The sequence below is a fragment of the Fusarium venenatum genome (assembly GCF_020744135.1).
Source record: "Fusarium venenatum strain MPI-CAGE-CH-0201 chromosome Unknown EDB82scaffold_1, whole genome shotgun sequence".
Lineage (NCBI taxonomy): Eukaryota > Fungi > Ascomycota > Sordariomycetes > Hypocreales > Nectriaceae > Fusarium > Fusarium venenatum.
Window position 1 is genome coordinate 10,000,001 of NW_027072129.1, and position 16,544 is coordinate 10,016,544.

Below are 16,544 nucleotides of genomic sequence, written 5' to 3' on the forward strand. Positions count from 1 at the left end.
GTGTTGTGCGATGTCTGGTCAAGAAGAAGGCCCTCATCGCTGGTGGTGGTGCCCCTGAGATTGAGATTGCGGCACAGCTCTCCAAGCAAGCGCGCAGCTTGACAGGTACTGAGGCCATTTGCTGGAAGGCCTTTGCGGATGCTCTCGAGGTTATCCCCACCACACTAGCCGAGAACGCTGGTTTGAACAGCATCAAGGTTGTCACAGAACTGCGACACCGCCACGAAATGGGCGACAAGAACGCCGGTGTTAGTATTAAGTCGGGAGGTGTCAACACCAACATCTCTAAGGAGAATGTCTTGCAACCTCTCCTCGTGAGCACAAGCGCGATCGAGCTGGCGGCCGAGACTGTCAAGATGATTCTGAGGATAGACGACATTGCTTTGACTCGATAGAGTGAGATATCCCCTCAGCAGGATCTGCCTTGGGTTGTATGAAAATACCAAAATGGGTTCTGAGTCTGCTATAAAAGTATTGAACCATATAGACTGGGTCAATGACACCCATAATTGACATATGTGATGACAATTTCCTTTTTACTCTGGTATATACATTTTGTAGATGACTATTGGATAGATACTGCTTATAGTGCCTCGAGACCAAAGAGAATATGCGGATTTGCTTCTCGGTGGCTCCTGTCGTCAGAGCTTGTAGTTGATGCTCGATAGCTCACAATAATCAAATGACTGGGAGAAAAAGCAGCGAGACGTTATTGGTAGCAGAATGTCTGTAGAGAAGGCGCTGGAGTTGACAATGGCATTAGTGACGCTTGAGTTGCAGCGTTGAAACTGATCGACTTCAGAGTTACACAGACTGCGGTGTCTATATAAATGAAGGTAGAGACCTGAAACTCTTAACGCCAAGATGGCCGAGTGGTTTAAGGCGCTGCATTTAAGTATTTCCTATTTCTAGGTTATCCTGCAGTATCGAGAGATGCCTGGGTTCGAACCCCAGTCTTGGCAGTTTTCTTTTTAGTCATTGTGCCTTTTTGTATATCTGGCCATGGGCGATATCTGCCTATGAATAAGTGTGTCGTGTCGAGAGGGTGGCAAGTGCGCACAGAGAGAAATGTGGTGATGGCTTCACAAACCGGGCAACCAAGAGTGGGATGGAAGGTTCGAAGTATATATGCACTAGTTTCCATAATCGATGATACCGCTGGCCGATCTAGTTGTGTATAGAATCCGATTATACCCTCGAGAATAATCCAAGTGACAGCAGTGCCATGCCCGACATAGGCGACTATGGCATTTTGGCGTAGTGGAATCCCCTTGATGTACATAGTAGTCATCTCCCAGTAATTGGCAAGCTGATCCACGTCTCCCACCATTGCGATCTGTACTGGAAGGCAGCAGGTAGGACATGTCTGCATAGGTTCTATTGGCATGATTACCATCTAATATCGACATTTACTATAGTCATTACCCAAGAAAGGGGTGGTGTCAAAGGAAATGGTCGACACTTAATCGTGATGGTTCATAGCGGAGACTCACTATTGTTTCTAGGCAGGTAGGTTGTTGAGGGAGGTCGCTCCTTCTTTACGAGTTGCCTAACTGACCTAATCACCCCTCATCACAACAACATGGAATTTCTCCTGAAGTAAATCCAGCATCTGAACTGAATAATTCTTTCGTTCATTCATCGATCGGAATAACCACCTAATTGATCATGGCACGAGGAAACACAGGCAACGAGGAAAGCGACCCTGGCGTAATCGGGTTTCAAGCCCAAACCAAACTGATTCAGGTAGGTCCAAACAATATTCCATTCCCGCCTCTAGCTAATGATTCCTCTATTAGCTGAAGAAGGAAAGGAATGACCGCATGTCTGAGATCGTGCAGCAGACAGCCACCGAAATGGAAAACTTGCGCTCTCGCGTTGTCGCATTTCAACAAGACCGACATGCCACAGAGTAGATTTCCCTTTATGCTTTTGCTTTAAATTTCCAGCTGACACTTGCCCTTTCCAGACTTGAAGCCATTGCTTCTGCTATCACCAGGGTTATCGAGGCTATTGAGCGCAGGAAAGCCATCGAACAACAGATGGAGACACTCGTCGACCAAGTTGCCTCTACAACCCAGGTAGTGGAGGACATGATGAAGGCAAGCTTCAAAGGTAGAGAAGACAATGCTAGGAAGGCAAGATCGTGAGAAGGACGGCAGGATTGTCATGTTGGGTCATCTAATAGTCGGCGTTGGTGGATGGGCGGCATCGGAGGGAAACCAGAGCATATTCGACACAACCATTTCATGAAATCCAAACTGTTTAGATCAGAAGCACAGGTCAAGGATGGAGGAAAAGAATGTACAGTTTGTTCCCTATGACATTCGTAATATCTTGGGCGTACTCGAAAAGTCACGCCACTGCTGACAGAAATCACCGAGTTAACTGGAGAGGAAAATGCATGGATTGCCCGTTATTCTACATTATACCGTCTAATGTTGTACACGGTCCGTAATTGTGACCAAAGGAATCATTTCGTCATCGACAGTCGTCGCCTTTTTTGCCTTGTTTAAACCTGGAATCCAAAGCCCGACATGCAGGATCGGTACTGGTCGATCATAGACTTGCAGTCGGCGGCAGGGTCTTTTGCGTTGGAGAAGAGCATGCACTCATCGCGCTTGGCCTTTTCGTCCTTGCACACACAGCAGGGCTTTTGAGAGGAAGTGTTAATATGGCAATTGAGAACAATTGTGGTCGACGGGTGAGGCTCACCTTGGGCTTGTTGGTGGCTGTGGTGGAAGTGGACGCAACGTTTGCGGCAGCGCTCACAGGCGAGGCTATAGGGTTGGGTTAGCAGGAATTGAAGCAGACAGGCATGAAGCGGAGACGTACAGATTGTTGTTTGAGCAGCGTCCATTGTATATGATTTTATTTGTAGGCAGATAATCTGAGGAATTGCAGAGTGATAAGTTTGGTAAGAAAAAGAATAGCCGGCTAAGTTGACGTTGGAGCTAGTTACCGAATGTACGGGCCGCAAATATCATCACTTCAGGCCATTTTCTCTCAAATGGCGAATTTCTAAGCTGAATTGACGTAGCTGACCAATCACTGTTTACTTCTCACGTGGCGTCGCGATGACTTCGCGCTTTGGAGTTTGACGTCATTCTCAACTGTTTAGATGTCGCATTTCTACTAGAGATTGAGGTAAAATAAAGTCAAATGTTGAGTTTGTTGAGGTGAGTAGATAAACTCAACATCATTTTATTGCCAATTTAGGATAATGGTCCCTGACTTCAGCTGGAGTATTCAAAGGTCCACTGTTGAACGGCATTTACGGATTTATGCCGGTGACAAGACTATATTCTCACCCGCCTGGTGATGAATTATTGGTGTCAAGGTCGGAGATGTACTCACATCCAATCATTTGGGAGACCAACTCAGACCTCATCCCCTAAACATGTTCCTAGTGATCCTTCAATACTCGAATAGCCAATAATCAATCAATGTGACAGTTAGTATCCGGGAGTAGATACAGGTGTTCTACCCAACAAATAGTTTGTCCATTCCGAGTATAAAGATAGAGCATTCGTTTCTTAACTCGAATCTCTATACCATCCATAACAAGCATCAATTCATCTATCGATTCATCCCAGAATTCAATTCAGCAACTTCGTCATGCTCACTGTTGAAGAAACCCGTGCGCTTGGAGATGCACACCCCGAGTTCGAGCCCGTCAGTCCCTGAATCCGATCCCATAGTCACTCAAATCATTGACAGTAACACAGATCATAAGGGCTCATAACCCAATGCTCAACGGCTGGGACACGGACACTGATCTTGATGCTTTCAGAGAGATGATGGCACAGCTTAGACAGTTCCAGCCTAAACCTGACCCCGAGACTCTCTCCTATCAGATGCAAGACTTCAAGATCCCTCTCCGAGACGGCTTTGAAGTCAATGCACGATCATACACACCAAAAGACGATACTCCATCCGATGGACGCCCTGGGTTAATCGTATTCCATGGTGGCGGCTTCGTCGCAGGTGATCTCGAGACTGAGGCAGGGCTATGTGCTCAATTTACAAAGCTTGGAGGCGTTGCTCTCAACTTAGACTACCGCCATGCTCCTGAGCATGTCTTCCCTCAAGCTATCAACGATGCTTTTGATGCAACTGTTTGGGTCAGTACATTCTGGTGTATTTGAATAATGAATGGGGACAAGATTGCTAAAATAAAGTAGGCATCTCAGAATGTAGACATGTTCGGGATCAACCCGTCCAAGGGCTACATCATTGGAGGTACCAGCTCAGGCGCGGATATATCTCTAGTTGTCTCGCACTTGTACCGTGACACCAAGACTGAGCCCCCTCTGACTGGCGTCTACGCACCTATCACCTCTGGAGTCAATGATCAGACCGTTCCTGAGAAATACAGGGATCACTTCATCAGTTGGGAGCAGTGCGCCAAGGCTCCTGTGTTTAGCACCGAGTCGATGAAATTTGTTCACTGTATGCTGTCCCAGTTCACATTACGATGTAATGTTTCACTGACTAAAAGACAACAGCCAAGTATAAACCCGATATGAAGAGCCCTCTGGCATTTCCAGTTGCCTTTCCCAGTCATGCAGGGCTTCCCAAGACTTACTTCCAGGCTTGTGGTATGGATCCTGTGCGAGACTGCAGCATTGTTCTTGAGCAAGCCTACAAGGACGAAGGAGTCCCTACAAAGATCGAAATATATCCTGGCCTACCTCATGCGTTCTGGGCTACGTTTCCCGAACTTGAGATTTCGCAGAAGCGTGAGAGGGATGTTGCTGAAGGTCTGAAGTGGCTACTGGCTGAATGATCTAGGTCAGAAATTAGTTTGTTTCCGCCGGTTTGTTTCAATCATCAGAATTAGTCTTGAAGATTTCACCCCTAAGAAAAAAAATGATATTCCTCGTAGACTTTGGTGCTCGCGCAAACAAGTGACAGGCAATATGGGTGACGTAGACTAGCCGTGTAAGTGAATGGTAGAGTAGTAAGTAGGCAGATTTAGGTGGTGAGATAGCTGAAATCAACGTAGACAATCACAAGCCAGGGTGGTAAGGTGACAACTGAAAATGTAAGACAAAGAGTCATTGTTCTCTGTGCCTAAGCCAATAATTAAAATATTTTTAACAAATCAAATCGCAATAAAGACATCAAAAGCCCACGCGGCTATTAAAGACTGATCGATCTAATCTGATGTAGCGACATGTAGGAACTAACAACAAGTGAGTCAGCATTTTAGGCCTCTTCAAATTAGTCCATTCTTTAGGCAGCGAAAATATGCTAATGGATTCCTTTAGCTGCTACACTCTTCCAAGCGCGGGCAGATTATTGTTTGTTTGCCCGCCCATCGCACGTTAGAAAAGTGCGAGGCACAGCAACTCGGCACCGAATCAACGGACCAGCCCAGACCTTGAAATCTAAAGTGTGGCTCAACTATTCGCCCCCGGGCGTCTAATTGGATCTTCGGGACCGCTTGTGCCTCTCTTTAACCCAGACTCGGATACGTTTTGGAGGCGAGACTCTCGAATGTCCTTCTGAGCGGACGCGCGGACAACAATGTCCCGAACAACCAAACATTTTCCTTCTTCTCTGTATGCCCAAATGGTTCGATTGTTTGTTTTGAAGCGTGTACCATTACGTGCTGTGTCTTTGCCTAAACAAGGTTACGATGCGGGTTACGCATGTGTCTAGATTTCGCCTCCTAGCGGACGAGATGCCCCATCTAGTTAATATGGAGAATTTTTTATATAAATCGTATGCTACCTACCCTCATGACATGATATTCACCACCAGCTTCACTCACCTATACAACCACTCTCACTACCTATTTAACTACTCAAATTTACTGAATATACACACGCATTTATCATGAGTCCGCACCAGAATCCGTACAACAACATGAACTTCTGGGACTTTGTCCAGCAGTTTGACCCTAACCAGGGAACCGGCCGTGGCGTTGACCACCAAACCGAAACTCCCCTTCCCTCTTTCATGGCCGGTTTCCCCTTTGGAGGACCTGGAGTTGGTGCTCCTGGTCCCCATCACGGCCCTCGAGGTCCTCGTGGTCCTCCCCCACCTCCCGAGGCCGATGGCTTCGTCTGGGGTCCTTGGTTCGCCGGCGAGAACACTCCCGACTCTCGCACTCGCAGCGAGCAGCCAAAAGAAGCTACCAGCACTGACAGCCGCCCTTCTGAGGAGACTCTGAACGTCCCTGACCCTGAGGAAGTTGCCCCTGAGGAGAACCACTGCGGAGCTGGTCCTCAGTGGCCTGGACGTGGTCGTGGCCGTGGCGGCCCTCGAGGTGGACGAGGTCGTGGAGGTTTCCCTCATGGACATGGCCCCCATCATGGTCCTCACCACGGACCTCACCCTCCTCCTCCTCCCTATGGTGGTCCCTTTGATTTCCCTGCTCTCTTCCGCGGCTGGGCCAGCCATCCTTTCTTCCGCAACATGCGCGAGCAGTTCCAGGAGGCACAGAACCAAGACCGAACCACCACCACCACTGAATCATCAGACTCTTCTTTCAACCCACCCATTGACGTCTTCAACACTGAAAAGTCGTACGTGATTCACGTCGCCCTCCCCGGCGCAAAGAAAGAGGACATTGGTCTCAACTGGGACGCCGCCCGCAGCCTCCTCAAGATTTCTGGTGTCGTCCACCGCCCTGGCGATGAGACCTTCCTCAACTCTCTCGCCTCTAGCGAGCGCAAGGTCGGCATGTTTGAGCGCACCGTGACGCTGCCCCCTGTGGGAGCTGACGAGCGCGATGAGGTTGACGGTCTGGGCATCACTGCCAAGATGGAGGATGGTGTCTTGATCATCAGTGTCCCCAAGGCCGAGAAGGAGTGGACTGAGATCCACAAGATCGACATCGAGTAAGGGCGGGTTACTACGGAGTGATGAACTTGAGAACGAAATGGAATGGAACGATACGGTATGCTATGATATGATATCCACACTTTTGACGGAGTTCCAGTAAGTAGATAGCCTGTTTATCGGCTTGGTACACGACAGTTTGAATTTCTGGCTTGCTTTTGGTTTGGCACGAATACCTTTTATCTAGATAAATAATTGGAGGATAAAAATTGGAAAATGACTTTAATATTATTAATGTCTCAAGTGAAAATGTGACCTGTGCTGCTCCTATAATTCCTATGTGATGCTATACGTTGTTTCTGAAATCACGGACGCAGTTGCAGAAGCTATTGTTCTATTTGTTATGTGTTTATTTTTACTTCGTTTAGTTTGTATTCAGTCTTACTGCCTAAAGTTGAACATATCTTCATCTCCATAAGGCCTGTGCAATGGGTATATGCTAGAATGTAATGGTGTTCTTTCTCTCTAAGAAAAGGGTGATTAAGGACTCTCCAAGCCCAAATCGTCGAAAAAGGGGGATACTAATGTTCCAAGGCGCTTCCATCATGTCGGTGAAGAAGAAGAATCCTCCGCTGCACAATATGCAATCTAATGTAATATTCTTCCTCCCAGAACGAGGAATGATAAACATAGTACACAAAGAAAATAAGAAGAATATAAAACCGACAAAACTCCAGGGGGGAATCCTCAACGTCCAATCATTAGAATATCAGTGCATCGAGCTGGCCATATCCCTCGATCACTGTGGAAAAAAACAAAAGAATGTCTGTTTGGAGGCATTGTGCTATAGCGCCAACTCGCGGGTAACCTCATCGCGAACGTGGCGAGACCACTTGAGGATAGCAGTCTCGAAGTCTACCCAGGCCTGGGGTGATGTGTTGTACTGAACAGCCAAAACATCAACCTTGAGCATAACCTCAAAGCGCAGTTCGGCCGCCTTGACCCAGTAACGCAGGTTGTCGGCACAGCGGTAGGGTTTCTGGGTATCGCTATGGTATGATCCGATAGAACCAAATCGTCGCCGTGATTTGTGTACAACGGCGTTGTGCAGCTTGATAAGTCGAACACCGTCCTGCATGGCTTCAAGAAAAGGCGTGGGCTTCTCATCTGTAGCTGACATGGGCTCCCATTCAGGCAAGGGCTCAGAAGTGGTGTCCATGGACAAGAGGAACTGTCGCTCTCGCTCCAACTCACGGCCAGTCCAATCGCCCTTGGCCCAGATCCATCCATCCCGCTCAGCAATCTCAGCATCCTCAATCTCTTGCTCCTGCTTCAAGATGTCAAACACACTGTCAATCCAGATAGTCATCGTCTTGATTTCTTCATCCCTCATGCCTTCCTTGAAGTTCCTAGTGGCCATCTGTCTCAGAGTTTCCATCACAGCCAAAAGGTCCGCCCTGACCTGCTTCTCGGGTTTAATAGAGTCAAGGCGGTCGGGCAGCTCATGAGCTGTGTAGTACATCTTTGCCGCACGAATTGCTAGTGTCACGACATCCAGAATGTGCATTCCCTGGAGCTCAAACCACCCCTGGGTATGCTCCTTTGGCATGTTGGGATATTCAGGGGCATCAGCCGGTGTCTCCCAAGTGCCGGCTCTTCGTGCCTCTACTTCGTCCAAAGCATCCTTTGCATCACCCAGCGCTTGCTCGAGTTCCGACTTGAGCTCCATAATAGTAGGCGGCTTCGGGACTATATTTTCTCGGTGATGGTAGGTGCTCACAGTTGGGGGGAGCATGTGTCCTCCAACATCACTGAAGGTATCATCGAAAAACTCCTCCATATCTTCGGTTGTGGGGGATTCGACGATGTCATTGCCAAATCCCTGCGAGTTAAAGTCTGGGCTGCTACTGGTGGACGCATAGGAATCTACATCTGAACCGACAATGTTGGGTAATGAGCCTGTGTTGGTATCCAAGGATGAGAGATCGAGGGTTGCACGTCGCTGCTTCTTCCTGGCCAGTTGGCCACCCTTGCCATCAAGTAGGCCTGTTCTGGCAAAGTAGTACTGCAGATGTGCGATGCTGCCGAGACTCATGACACTCTCACGAGATCGTGCACTCTCGGCGAAATCTGTTCCTTGTGGCCGCATGTAGCCACGACGACGGCTTCGACCATCTAGGTTGTAGCTGGAGTGTCTCGAAGTCGATACATCTCGGCGCTGCTTCATGCTGTTGATGTCGAGATTGCCGGTGGAGTGACGGTTGTAGTTTTCGATGCCGAGTGAATCCCGAGAGTTGGCATCGTTACTGCCATGAGACCAAGAGGACGTTGTCGACAAGCAGCGAGAGAGTTCCGGGCATGCGCCGAGGGCTGGTGTTGGCAGGGCGTCTGGAGGTGGCGACTCGCAGCGGAGTAACGGTGTCTGATTGTTGGTGGTAGCCATCATGTCGTGTTTGCTCCGTGGTACAAGGCAACGGCCGGTCTAGTGCTATAGTGATGCAGCTGGAAATGTTGATGTGCAACGTTGTATGATAAGGAACCGTCGGGGAATCAGCCTTGCTATTTTGTGGACGATAATTCGTGCGTGACGTGATGTGTGATGCGATGTGAATAACGATCTGCGCTTATACAGGTGCACAAACACAAGAGATGATGAGTCCCACTCGACACGATAGCTTGCTCAAGATAGCTCGGTTGGTAGTTGCAGCAATAGCCTAAGGGAAATGGGGCAAGGGCTGGGTTGGGCTGGGCTGGGCCAATATAGAGAGCGATATAGAGGATGAGAGAGCGAATAGAAGAAACGAGAGTCAGTTTATGGAAGGGTGCCGTAGCAAAAGACAGAAGACAGAAAAGGCAGGACAGAACAAGACAGGACAGGACAGGACAAGGAGGGGAGAGGAATTAGATTAATTAAAAAGAGCCGAAAGGTGAGTGAAGGGGCAATTGGATGGATGGATGATTTCCTTTCCAGGGGGGGTTGATGGGGATGGGGCAACCCTGGCTCGTGAAAAGGCCGGGCTTGACTTTGAATGGTTGGCGGGACAGGCACGGGCGAAATTACACTGGACCTGTGCCTCCAGCTACGAGCTCCAGTTCATCCGTTTTCGCTAATACCGACTGGACTGGACAGGCAGATGGGGACTTCGACAGGGGTGAATTGTGTATTATTAACGGCGATGGATAGTAGAGTCGTGAGAGCTCAGGCGAGTGACTCCGTTTTCCCTGGTAAGTTGAACAAGGATCTGAGGGAGCATCCGTGTCTTCCAGAAGCCGTTTGGTGTTAGGGTGTATTGGAAGTGAGTCGAATCGATCAGTATCAGAGAGTTGGTCTGCTGATATGATGGTTATCGTGATGTCCTTGTATTAATCGTCAGTCAACAAAGGGGTAACCAAATATTTACTTATGGCTTGGGCTGAAAGAGGTTAAAGATCGACATTGGTGACACCAAATGCAGGCAAAGGAGCTCAGGCACAGGAACAGGAACAGGAACAGGAACAGGAACGGCAATGGACTCTGCAGTAAGCTTCTTTCTGTACGAGACAAAAAGGAAAGGGAGCGTTGACGATGACTGGTTGCACGACAATAGTTGCACTACACCACAGCCAGAAGATGCACAGGACAAAAGTCAGGGATTAAAACATGGAGTCAATCGAGGTACCATGAGACCGACGCAAACAGCAGCATAGCTCTTTATTATCACGATTTACGATTTCTAGAACGACTCCAATATTATATCCCCAGGCAACCTCACACAAACGAATATTGAGTTTGAACTTCATCCAATGCACAACTACTTATCTACTTGATGGTAAACCCCTAACGCCAAGCGTCTTTCGTTCTTCTTTCCTGATATCGATTGGAATTCCGTTGCTACGGATATCGCGAGATAAGCACGAGTTTCAGAATCGATCCATGATCCTAATGACTGACCAAGACCCTTCTCAACTCTCCAGCCCGAACACAACGCTAGGATGACCCCGAGATTTAATATGCATCTCTGTTATTGGATTTATGCGTAAAAGAGGTTGGTCAGTCTTTTTGCTGTCAGTCATTCGTCAATTATACTCTAATGAAAGCATTCATCGTATTATATGCACTTTATGGTTCGTGACGATCTTTAGGCCCAATCTTTATGACAGATTATTACACCTGCATATCTGCATATATCAACAACCCTTGTTCATAGTACAACACTTTAAATCTTATTAGCTTACATGAACACATACAGCTTCCGAAGATATCTTTCCTTTTCCGAGCATGTTCCAAGATATCATATCGTCTCTATTTGCTGTCCACTTTACAAGCTTCGTCTCTACCTACACTAACAACACTATCAACACGGCTACCTGATCGACATTAACCCATCTATGAACTTGTTAGTAGGCGCTAATTACATAGCTGGTCAATTGCTAGGCGAGACCAGTGACCGGGGATTGAGTATTGGATCATATCAGAAATAGTTTCCAAGTGGCGACAATGTTCATCTGATCCAACCCCCCGGTAAGTTGAGTATCACCCCCGTCTGTGCCCGTCAATCTATTAGTCCATCGGCATTAATATTTGCGTCTTGTATTGCGTGGTAGTGTTAGATTGGATGCAACATCTTGTATCCGTTCGTATTCTTTTTCTCCTTCTTTCTTTACGAACAGTGATGATCCAGGGTGTGTTGCTTTAATAACGTTCCGTAAACTATCCTTTTCCTTTTGCAGACTCTTTGACGTTTTGACAGAAGGACATGGCGGCCGGATCAAGTATAATGATGTCTGTTGGTTTACCAAGCTAATAGTTAGAGTGATGGAGCTTCCCTGAGTGTTGATGTTACAGGTTTACTTCAGCCTTGGTCGATCATGCCGCAAGTTGACCCATTGCCTTTGACCCTTCCATTTTGGGATCTGATCTAAAGACCCAATAACTTAGACCATCTTAGTAGCTATTCGCCAGCAAGAATTTCTTCTACGTTTATTATTACTTTTACTTCATCGCCCGCCGCTCCTCACTTCTTACAATCCACTGCTTTGGACACGTCTCATTTATTCTCAATACGACCATCTTCCGAAACGCTTGACTGGCCCCCTTTTGTCCCCGCCAGACACTTTCATCTCTCGAACCCCATCAGACAATACTTTCTGTTGGCTTGTAATTGATCAGAGTACGACGCGGTACAACCGATATTCTTCCTTCCTTTTCTTTTGAGCAATAACCTTTGCTCTTGTTTAAGTCATTCGTACTTCTTGCAAATCCATTCTATTTTATCCTGCCGCCTGGGCCTTTCATTTGTCTGCCTGGCTCTAGCTTGAGGCTATCCAGCCTTCAGTCAATTCGACTGGCTGTGACGAGTATCGCTTGGTATTTGCCAATTCATCACTGATCCACACCCTGTTAGAGACTCGGTTTTCAGTGGTCAGCACTGTTTCTCCTCTCCCGCAGGAGCTCTCTCCATTTGCAGGGCGTTCATTCAACCTCCAATCGTGTCAGCGGCTTGCGGCCACCTGGAGACCCTCAGATATAGTTCATCATAACTCCACTCAAGCTCCCGTCCCCACTGACAGCAACGCTACTGCGAGTACAAAGAACAAAATAAGTAAGTCACTTTATACTCTGTTAGACCATGTTCTTTGGTCATTAATTTTCATCCGTATAGCCCGAAGCTCAGGTTAACTTTTCTGCTCCTCCCAAGACTCACTGTGTACATTCACATCCACATGTGAATGACAGAGCATTCATTCATCCCATCAATTCACCAACCACCTGTCTTCCAATCCTGGTATTGTCATTGACACGACACTGTCATTGACCTCCAGCTACAACAGCTGCGCAGTATCCGTATCATGATAGTGGATCTCGCATGGTTGGGCTAGTGATTTGTGGCACTGAAGGGCAAGACATTCTCATTCGTCTTATTAGGGAGACAGAAGCCAGGAGGGAGAGGCATAAGGACACCCTTTGACCACTGCTCGCAACTTGATCCAATCTGTCCTATTTCTTATTTTCTATTTTCGATCTCGACGATTGACCTGACGAGAACCTGAAAGCATTTCGCTTACAGATTTTAAGGTCCAAACGCATACAACAGATCCTGGCTTCTATGACCTGGATCTGCGCTTCAACCTGGGCTTTCAGCCAGTCGTCCCTCGTTTTCCTTTTCTTCTAAAGGGACAAATCCCAATAACTAATGAACTCCCAAAATCGGGACGCGACGACATCTGCCGTCCAAAACCAGTCAAAAGCAGATCCATTTTTGGCGACACCTGCTGCGAGCCCTGAAGCCAACCGATCTATCGACGTGGGCCAGTTCGTCAGCGACCACTGCCACAGTGACCGGGACCATGATGCACCCGCAGGCGGCCTGCTGAATTTCGCTGACGTCCCTGGCCAACTATCTCACTTGCCATTCAACCCTGGTTCATCCAATCCCTCATCCACCTGCGCCCCGGATCCTAATTCCAGCTCGCTCACTTCCTCATCCTCTGCCATTGACACGACGACAACTAATTTTGCCTCACCCACAACCACTGTATCCACGACCAACACGACTCCTAGCGCTTCCGTCGCGGTTACCCCTTCCACCACAGCAAATACAACATCAACATCAACAAACGCTCTTTACCCATTCCCTACTCCAACGTCACCTCTACCCTCCTCTAACATTCGCAAGACCTCTCCCGGATTGGCTGCACGATTAAAAGCTCTCGGTTTTGGCACTACAAAAATATCGACGTCCCCGATTACACCTCAAATCGATCATATCGGTCGCCTAGACGAGGATCAACTTCGACAGCTCGACGAGAAGCACCAAGCGGGTTCGATCAAATCGGTTATCTCTCGGCGCGGTCGCCCGTGGAAGGGCGCCGGCGCTTCTTCTTCACCAAAGCCCGTCGCCCTCGAGCCCTCTCTTATGCTGTCGTCGTTAACCATCGAGGACAACGAGTTTGTTGTGACCCTACCACCTGAGATCGAATATCGCAAGCCCCTGGATATGGACACTCAAAAGTATCGCCTTCCAGACCACACCAATGGCAATGGAACAAAGGTCACTCTCGACACTCGACGAGAACACATCGAACGAACCACACGTCCCCCATCCCCCGACAGAGCAGATCTTCCTCCACCACCACCCCCAAAGGATACACCACCAGTCGTTTCTCCTGCGCCAACCTCTACCGAATATGTTCCCAACTTAAATTCGTACTTCACCCCCGGTCACAATCGTCCAGGCTCCATATATACATTATCGCGTGCCTCATTCGCCTCTCAACTCGCCCAGTTGACGTCACTGCAGCTTCCAGATGCCGAATCGCTAGCGAGCCAAGTGAACGCCATCCCAACCGCTCAAGTCGCTGCGAAAGCGCTGATCAACGCTGCCGAGCAAATCAGGAGCTGGATTTCCAAAGCATCGGAGGTGGTTGAGGGTCTCGATAGCGAAGATGATGTAGAATGGGCTGCTGCAGGTGGTCGCGAAGGCCTCGCCGAGGTGGAAATGGCCATCATACGCTTCGAAGGACTTGTTAAAGCCTATGTGGGAGCGATTGAGCAACTTCAGAACAGGAAGGATGTTGGCAACGTATCCGCCGACGATCTTGTTCGTGCTGTTACTCAGATGGAGTCGGTCATCCAAGAATGGAGCAAGATTCGCAGAACACTACATACTGTGAGGGCTCAAGTTGAGATAGCCATGGAGTGGGAGGAGCTTTGGAACAATGTTCTTGGTGACGTACAAGGGGAAATGGACGAATTAAGCAGGCTGGTTTTTGAGATGGAGGAACGACGTCACAAGAGCCTAATGGCTGCCGCCAGTGCGGATAGTGTCGATATCGGAGACCTTGAGACAATTGTCGAGGAGAATCCTTCACATGCATCGCGGTTGCAAGCACCAAATCGCTACAGCATTCCGACCTTCCCAGTGACCCCTACTTCACCTGGCACGCCTACGTTGTCTCAGGACGACTCGAGTTTACTAGCTCTGTTTGCTCGAATGCAGCCTCTCAGAGCCTCTCTTGACTTCCTACCGATGCGACTGTCTATGTTCGAAGCACGAGCTCGGCCGGCTTTCCCCACAGCTTGCGAAGAGTTGAATATGAGACGTGACGGGCTTGATGCAAGCTATAGAAAGCTAGAGAAGGATGCAGAATCGTTGCGCAAGGAGTTAGGCGAGGATCGTTGGGTCATTGTATTCCGAGGCGCTGGCCGACAGGCTCAGAAGATGCAAGAGTCTGTTGAACGCTCCTTGCTCAAACTCAGGGAAGCTGCCGATGCTGGTCTGCATTTGACTAACCAACCTGCTTTGATGAAGAAATTGGAGAGCTATGAGGCCAAGAGAACGCACTACGGACCGGCTATCGAGCGCGTTCTCTCAATCATTGACAAAGGCGTAAGTGAGCGCTTGACCGTCAACGGAGAGATTTTACGCCTACATACCGATTTGCAAAATCGATGGCAGAATCTCAAACAACAAATGAAAGACGCCGAGTCAATAGTCAAAGACCTCCATGCAGACAAGAGCCAACAGCTGCGTGATTCCATCTCCAGTATGCTGTCGAACGATCGCTCGACCCTGGGCAGTGGACGTGAGACACCGGGCAGCTCACCACCATCATCAGTCATAATGTCTAGTCTGGGAATGGATCCTCATACGCCGATGAAGCCTCCAAAGGTGCGGGCCACCCCAGGAGCTAACAATCGCTCAATCCCCCCGAATCGCCGGCACTCGTCGTTGCCAGCGCCAACTACACAAACTGGCAGAAAATCAGGATTTTCTCGTCTCTCTACTTTAGTCAGCTCTTCATCTGTCAGCAACCTATCGGCAGCAAGTCAAATCAAGCGACCGGATTCAAAACTGGCAAATCGGCCGCGTTGGAACAGCTCAACGAATACAGCGGATGTCGATACTGGTCACAACTTCAAACCACTCACACTAACAACACCGAGCCCTTATGCCAAGACGAGCCCCTCTGTACAACGATCAACTGGTTCAGCTACACCCGGGGCCAGTGGCTCAAGACTGCCTATTATACGCAGCCCTGACGCTCGCGCCACTTCAGCGTCGCCCCGAGTTGAAACACCCACCAGGCGCACCCACTCGAGCCTGTCATTCCGAGAAAGGCTTGCTTCCCATGGTTCAAATAGCCAGCCTTTGCCAAAGCCGCGTCTGGCATCTCATTTGTCAACAACTGCTCTTTCTGGTAGACGATCATCTCTACAGGCTTCTAGGTCCATTGGAGATGACGGCGAGAACCCACATAGCAGACCTGCCAGCTCTCTTGCTACCGTGTCGAGGAGGATCAGTCTTCTCCCCCAGCCCAGATCGGACACGGGACGAGCGAGTCCCGCTGCCCTAGCGGGTGCGCGATCTGCCATGCGCAAACCTTCTCCAGCCGAGCCAAAGGATACAAAGCCAAGGTGGAGGCACTGAAAACCCCACGTATTGACCATATCATGGCATAACAATATATTCACTTTTCGAAACAGTATGAGCCTTCATTCTTACTGTTTCTATGTAACATATGTTCTAACAATCTAACTTCGTTCAAATTACTGGAGGCCCACATATATCGCCTCAAGGTTGTTAAGGGGCCTGGCGCGCCATTGAAGAAACAACAAACACACGTCTTTTGAGCAGCACGGCGTACCAGGTTAAGACCAAAATGGTTTACGGAGTTTGGGACATAGCGTAAGGGACGACAACGGAGAATCCCGTTTTCTTTGTGAGGACTGCAGTCCTTAGTTACGAGTCATCCATCACCCTTGATGAACA

At 48.6% G+C, this 16,544-nt stretch overlaps 7 protein-coding genes and 1 non-coding gene across 8 annotated transcripts in view; 6 read left to right on the forward strand and 2 right to left on the reverse strand.

Annotated features, from left to right (window-relative positions):
- The window catches only part of EDB82DRAFT_492376 (chaperonin Cpn60/TCP-1 family), a 2,110-nt gene extending 1,479 nt beyond the window's left edge, over positions 1 to 631 (forward strand). The window contains exon 4 of the mRNA XM_025735943.2: positions 1 to 631. This exon is cut by the window's left edge and continues 448 nt beyond it. Within this exon, the coding sequence (XP_025587939.1) occupies positions 1 to 395 (395 nt within the window). The 3' untranslated portion in view covers positions 396 to 631.
- A 227-nt stretch (positions 632 to 858) lies between these two features.
- On the forward strand, positions 859 to 962 carry EDB82DRAFT_t30. Its single transcript has one exon. It is a non-coding gene; the product is annotated as a tRNA-Leu (tRNA).
- A 706-nt stretch (positions 963 to 1,668) lies between these two features.
- EDB82DRAFT_472731 (uncharacterized protein) lies at positions 1,669 to 2,150 on the forward strand (the record flags this gene model as incomplete). Its single annotated transcript, XM_025735932.1, has 3 exons — positions 1,669 to 1,746; positions 1,800 to 1,912; positions 1,970 to 2,150. The coding sequence occupies 3 exons, from the start codon at positions 1,669 to 1,671 to the stop codon at positions 2,148 to 2,150; spliced, it is 372 nt and encodes a 123-aa protein (XP_025587938.1).
- Positions 2,151 to 2,512: 362 nt separating this feature from the next.
- On the reverse strand, positions 2,513 to 2,860 carry EDB82DRAFT_522011 (cysteine alpha-hairpin motif superfamily; the record flags this gene model as incomplete). Its single annotated transcript, XM_025735920.1, has 3 exons — positions 2,513 to 2,653; positions 2,716 to 2,780; positions 2,836 to 2,860. The coding sequence occupies 3 exons, from the start codon at positions 2,858 to 2,860 to the stop codon at positions 2,513 to 2,515; spliced, it is 231 nt and encodes a 76-aa protein (XP_025587937.1).
- A 758-nt stretch (positions 2,861 to 3,618) lies between these two features.
- Positions 3,619 to 4,789, forward strand: EDB82DRAFT_472732 (Alpha/Beta hydrolase protein; the record flags this gene model as incomplete). The annotated part of the gene is made up of 4 exons (XM_025735909.1): positions 3,619 to 3,675; positions 3,729 to 4,124; positions 4,185 to 4,452; positions 4,509 to 4,789. 4 exons carry the CDS (start codon positions 3,619 to 3,621, stop codon positions 4,787 to 4,789), a joined length of 1,002 nt encoding a protein of 333 aa, XP_025587936.1.
- Positions 4,790 to 5,844: 1,055 nt separating this feature from the next.
- EDB82DRAFT_472733 (HSP20-like chaperone) lies at positions 5,845 to 6,855 on the forward strand (the record flags this gene model as incomplete). Its single annotated transcript, XM_025735898.1, has 1 exon — positions 5,845 to 6,855. One exon carries the CDS (start codon positions 5,845 to 5,847, stop codon positions 6,853 to 6,855), a length of 1,011 nt encoding a protein of 336 aa, XP_025587935.1.
- A 284-nt stretch (positions 6,856 to 7,139) lies between these two features.
- Positions 7,140 to 9,421, reverse strand: EDB82DRAFT_105453 (uncharacterized protein). Its single transcript, XM_025735887.2, has one exon. The coding sequence runs from the start codon at positions 9,236 to 9,238 to the stop codon at positions 7,637 to 7,639; it is 1,602 nt and encodes a 533-aa protein (XP_025587934.1). The 5' UTR covers positions 9,239 to 9,421; the 3' UTR covers positions 7,140 to 7,636.
- A 3,085-nt stretch (positions 9,422 to 12,506) lies between these two features.
- On the forward strand, positions 12,507 to 16,399 carry EDB82DRAFT_105537 (cortical protein KAR9-domain-containing protein). The gene has a single exon (XM_025735876.2). It carries the CDS (start codon positions 12,966 to 12,968, stop codon positions 16,200 to 16,202), a length of 3,237 nt encoding a protein of 1,078 aa, XP_025587933.1. The 5' UTR covers positions 12,507 to 12,965; the 3' UTR covers positions 16,203 to 16,399.
- The last annotated feature ends 145 nt before the right edge of the window (positions 16,400 to 16,544 follow it).

Excerpts from the sequence above, each read along its gene's own strand:
- EDB82DRAFT_105453 (XM_025735887.2), bottom strand. The coding sequence starts at position 9,238 with ATGATGGCTACCACCAACAATCAGACACCGTTACTCCGCTGCGAGTCG.
- EDB82DRAFT_105537 (XM_025735876.2), top strand. The coding sequence starts at position 12,966 with ATGAACTCCCAAAATCGGGACGCGACGACATCTGCCGTCCAAAACCAG.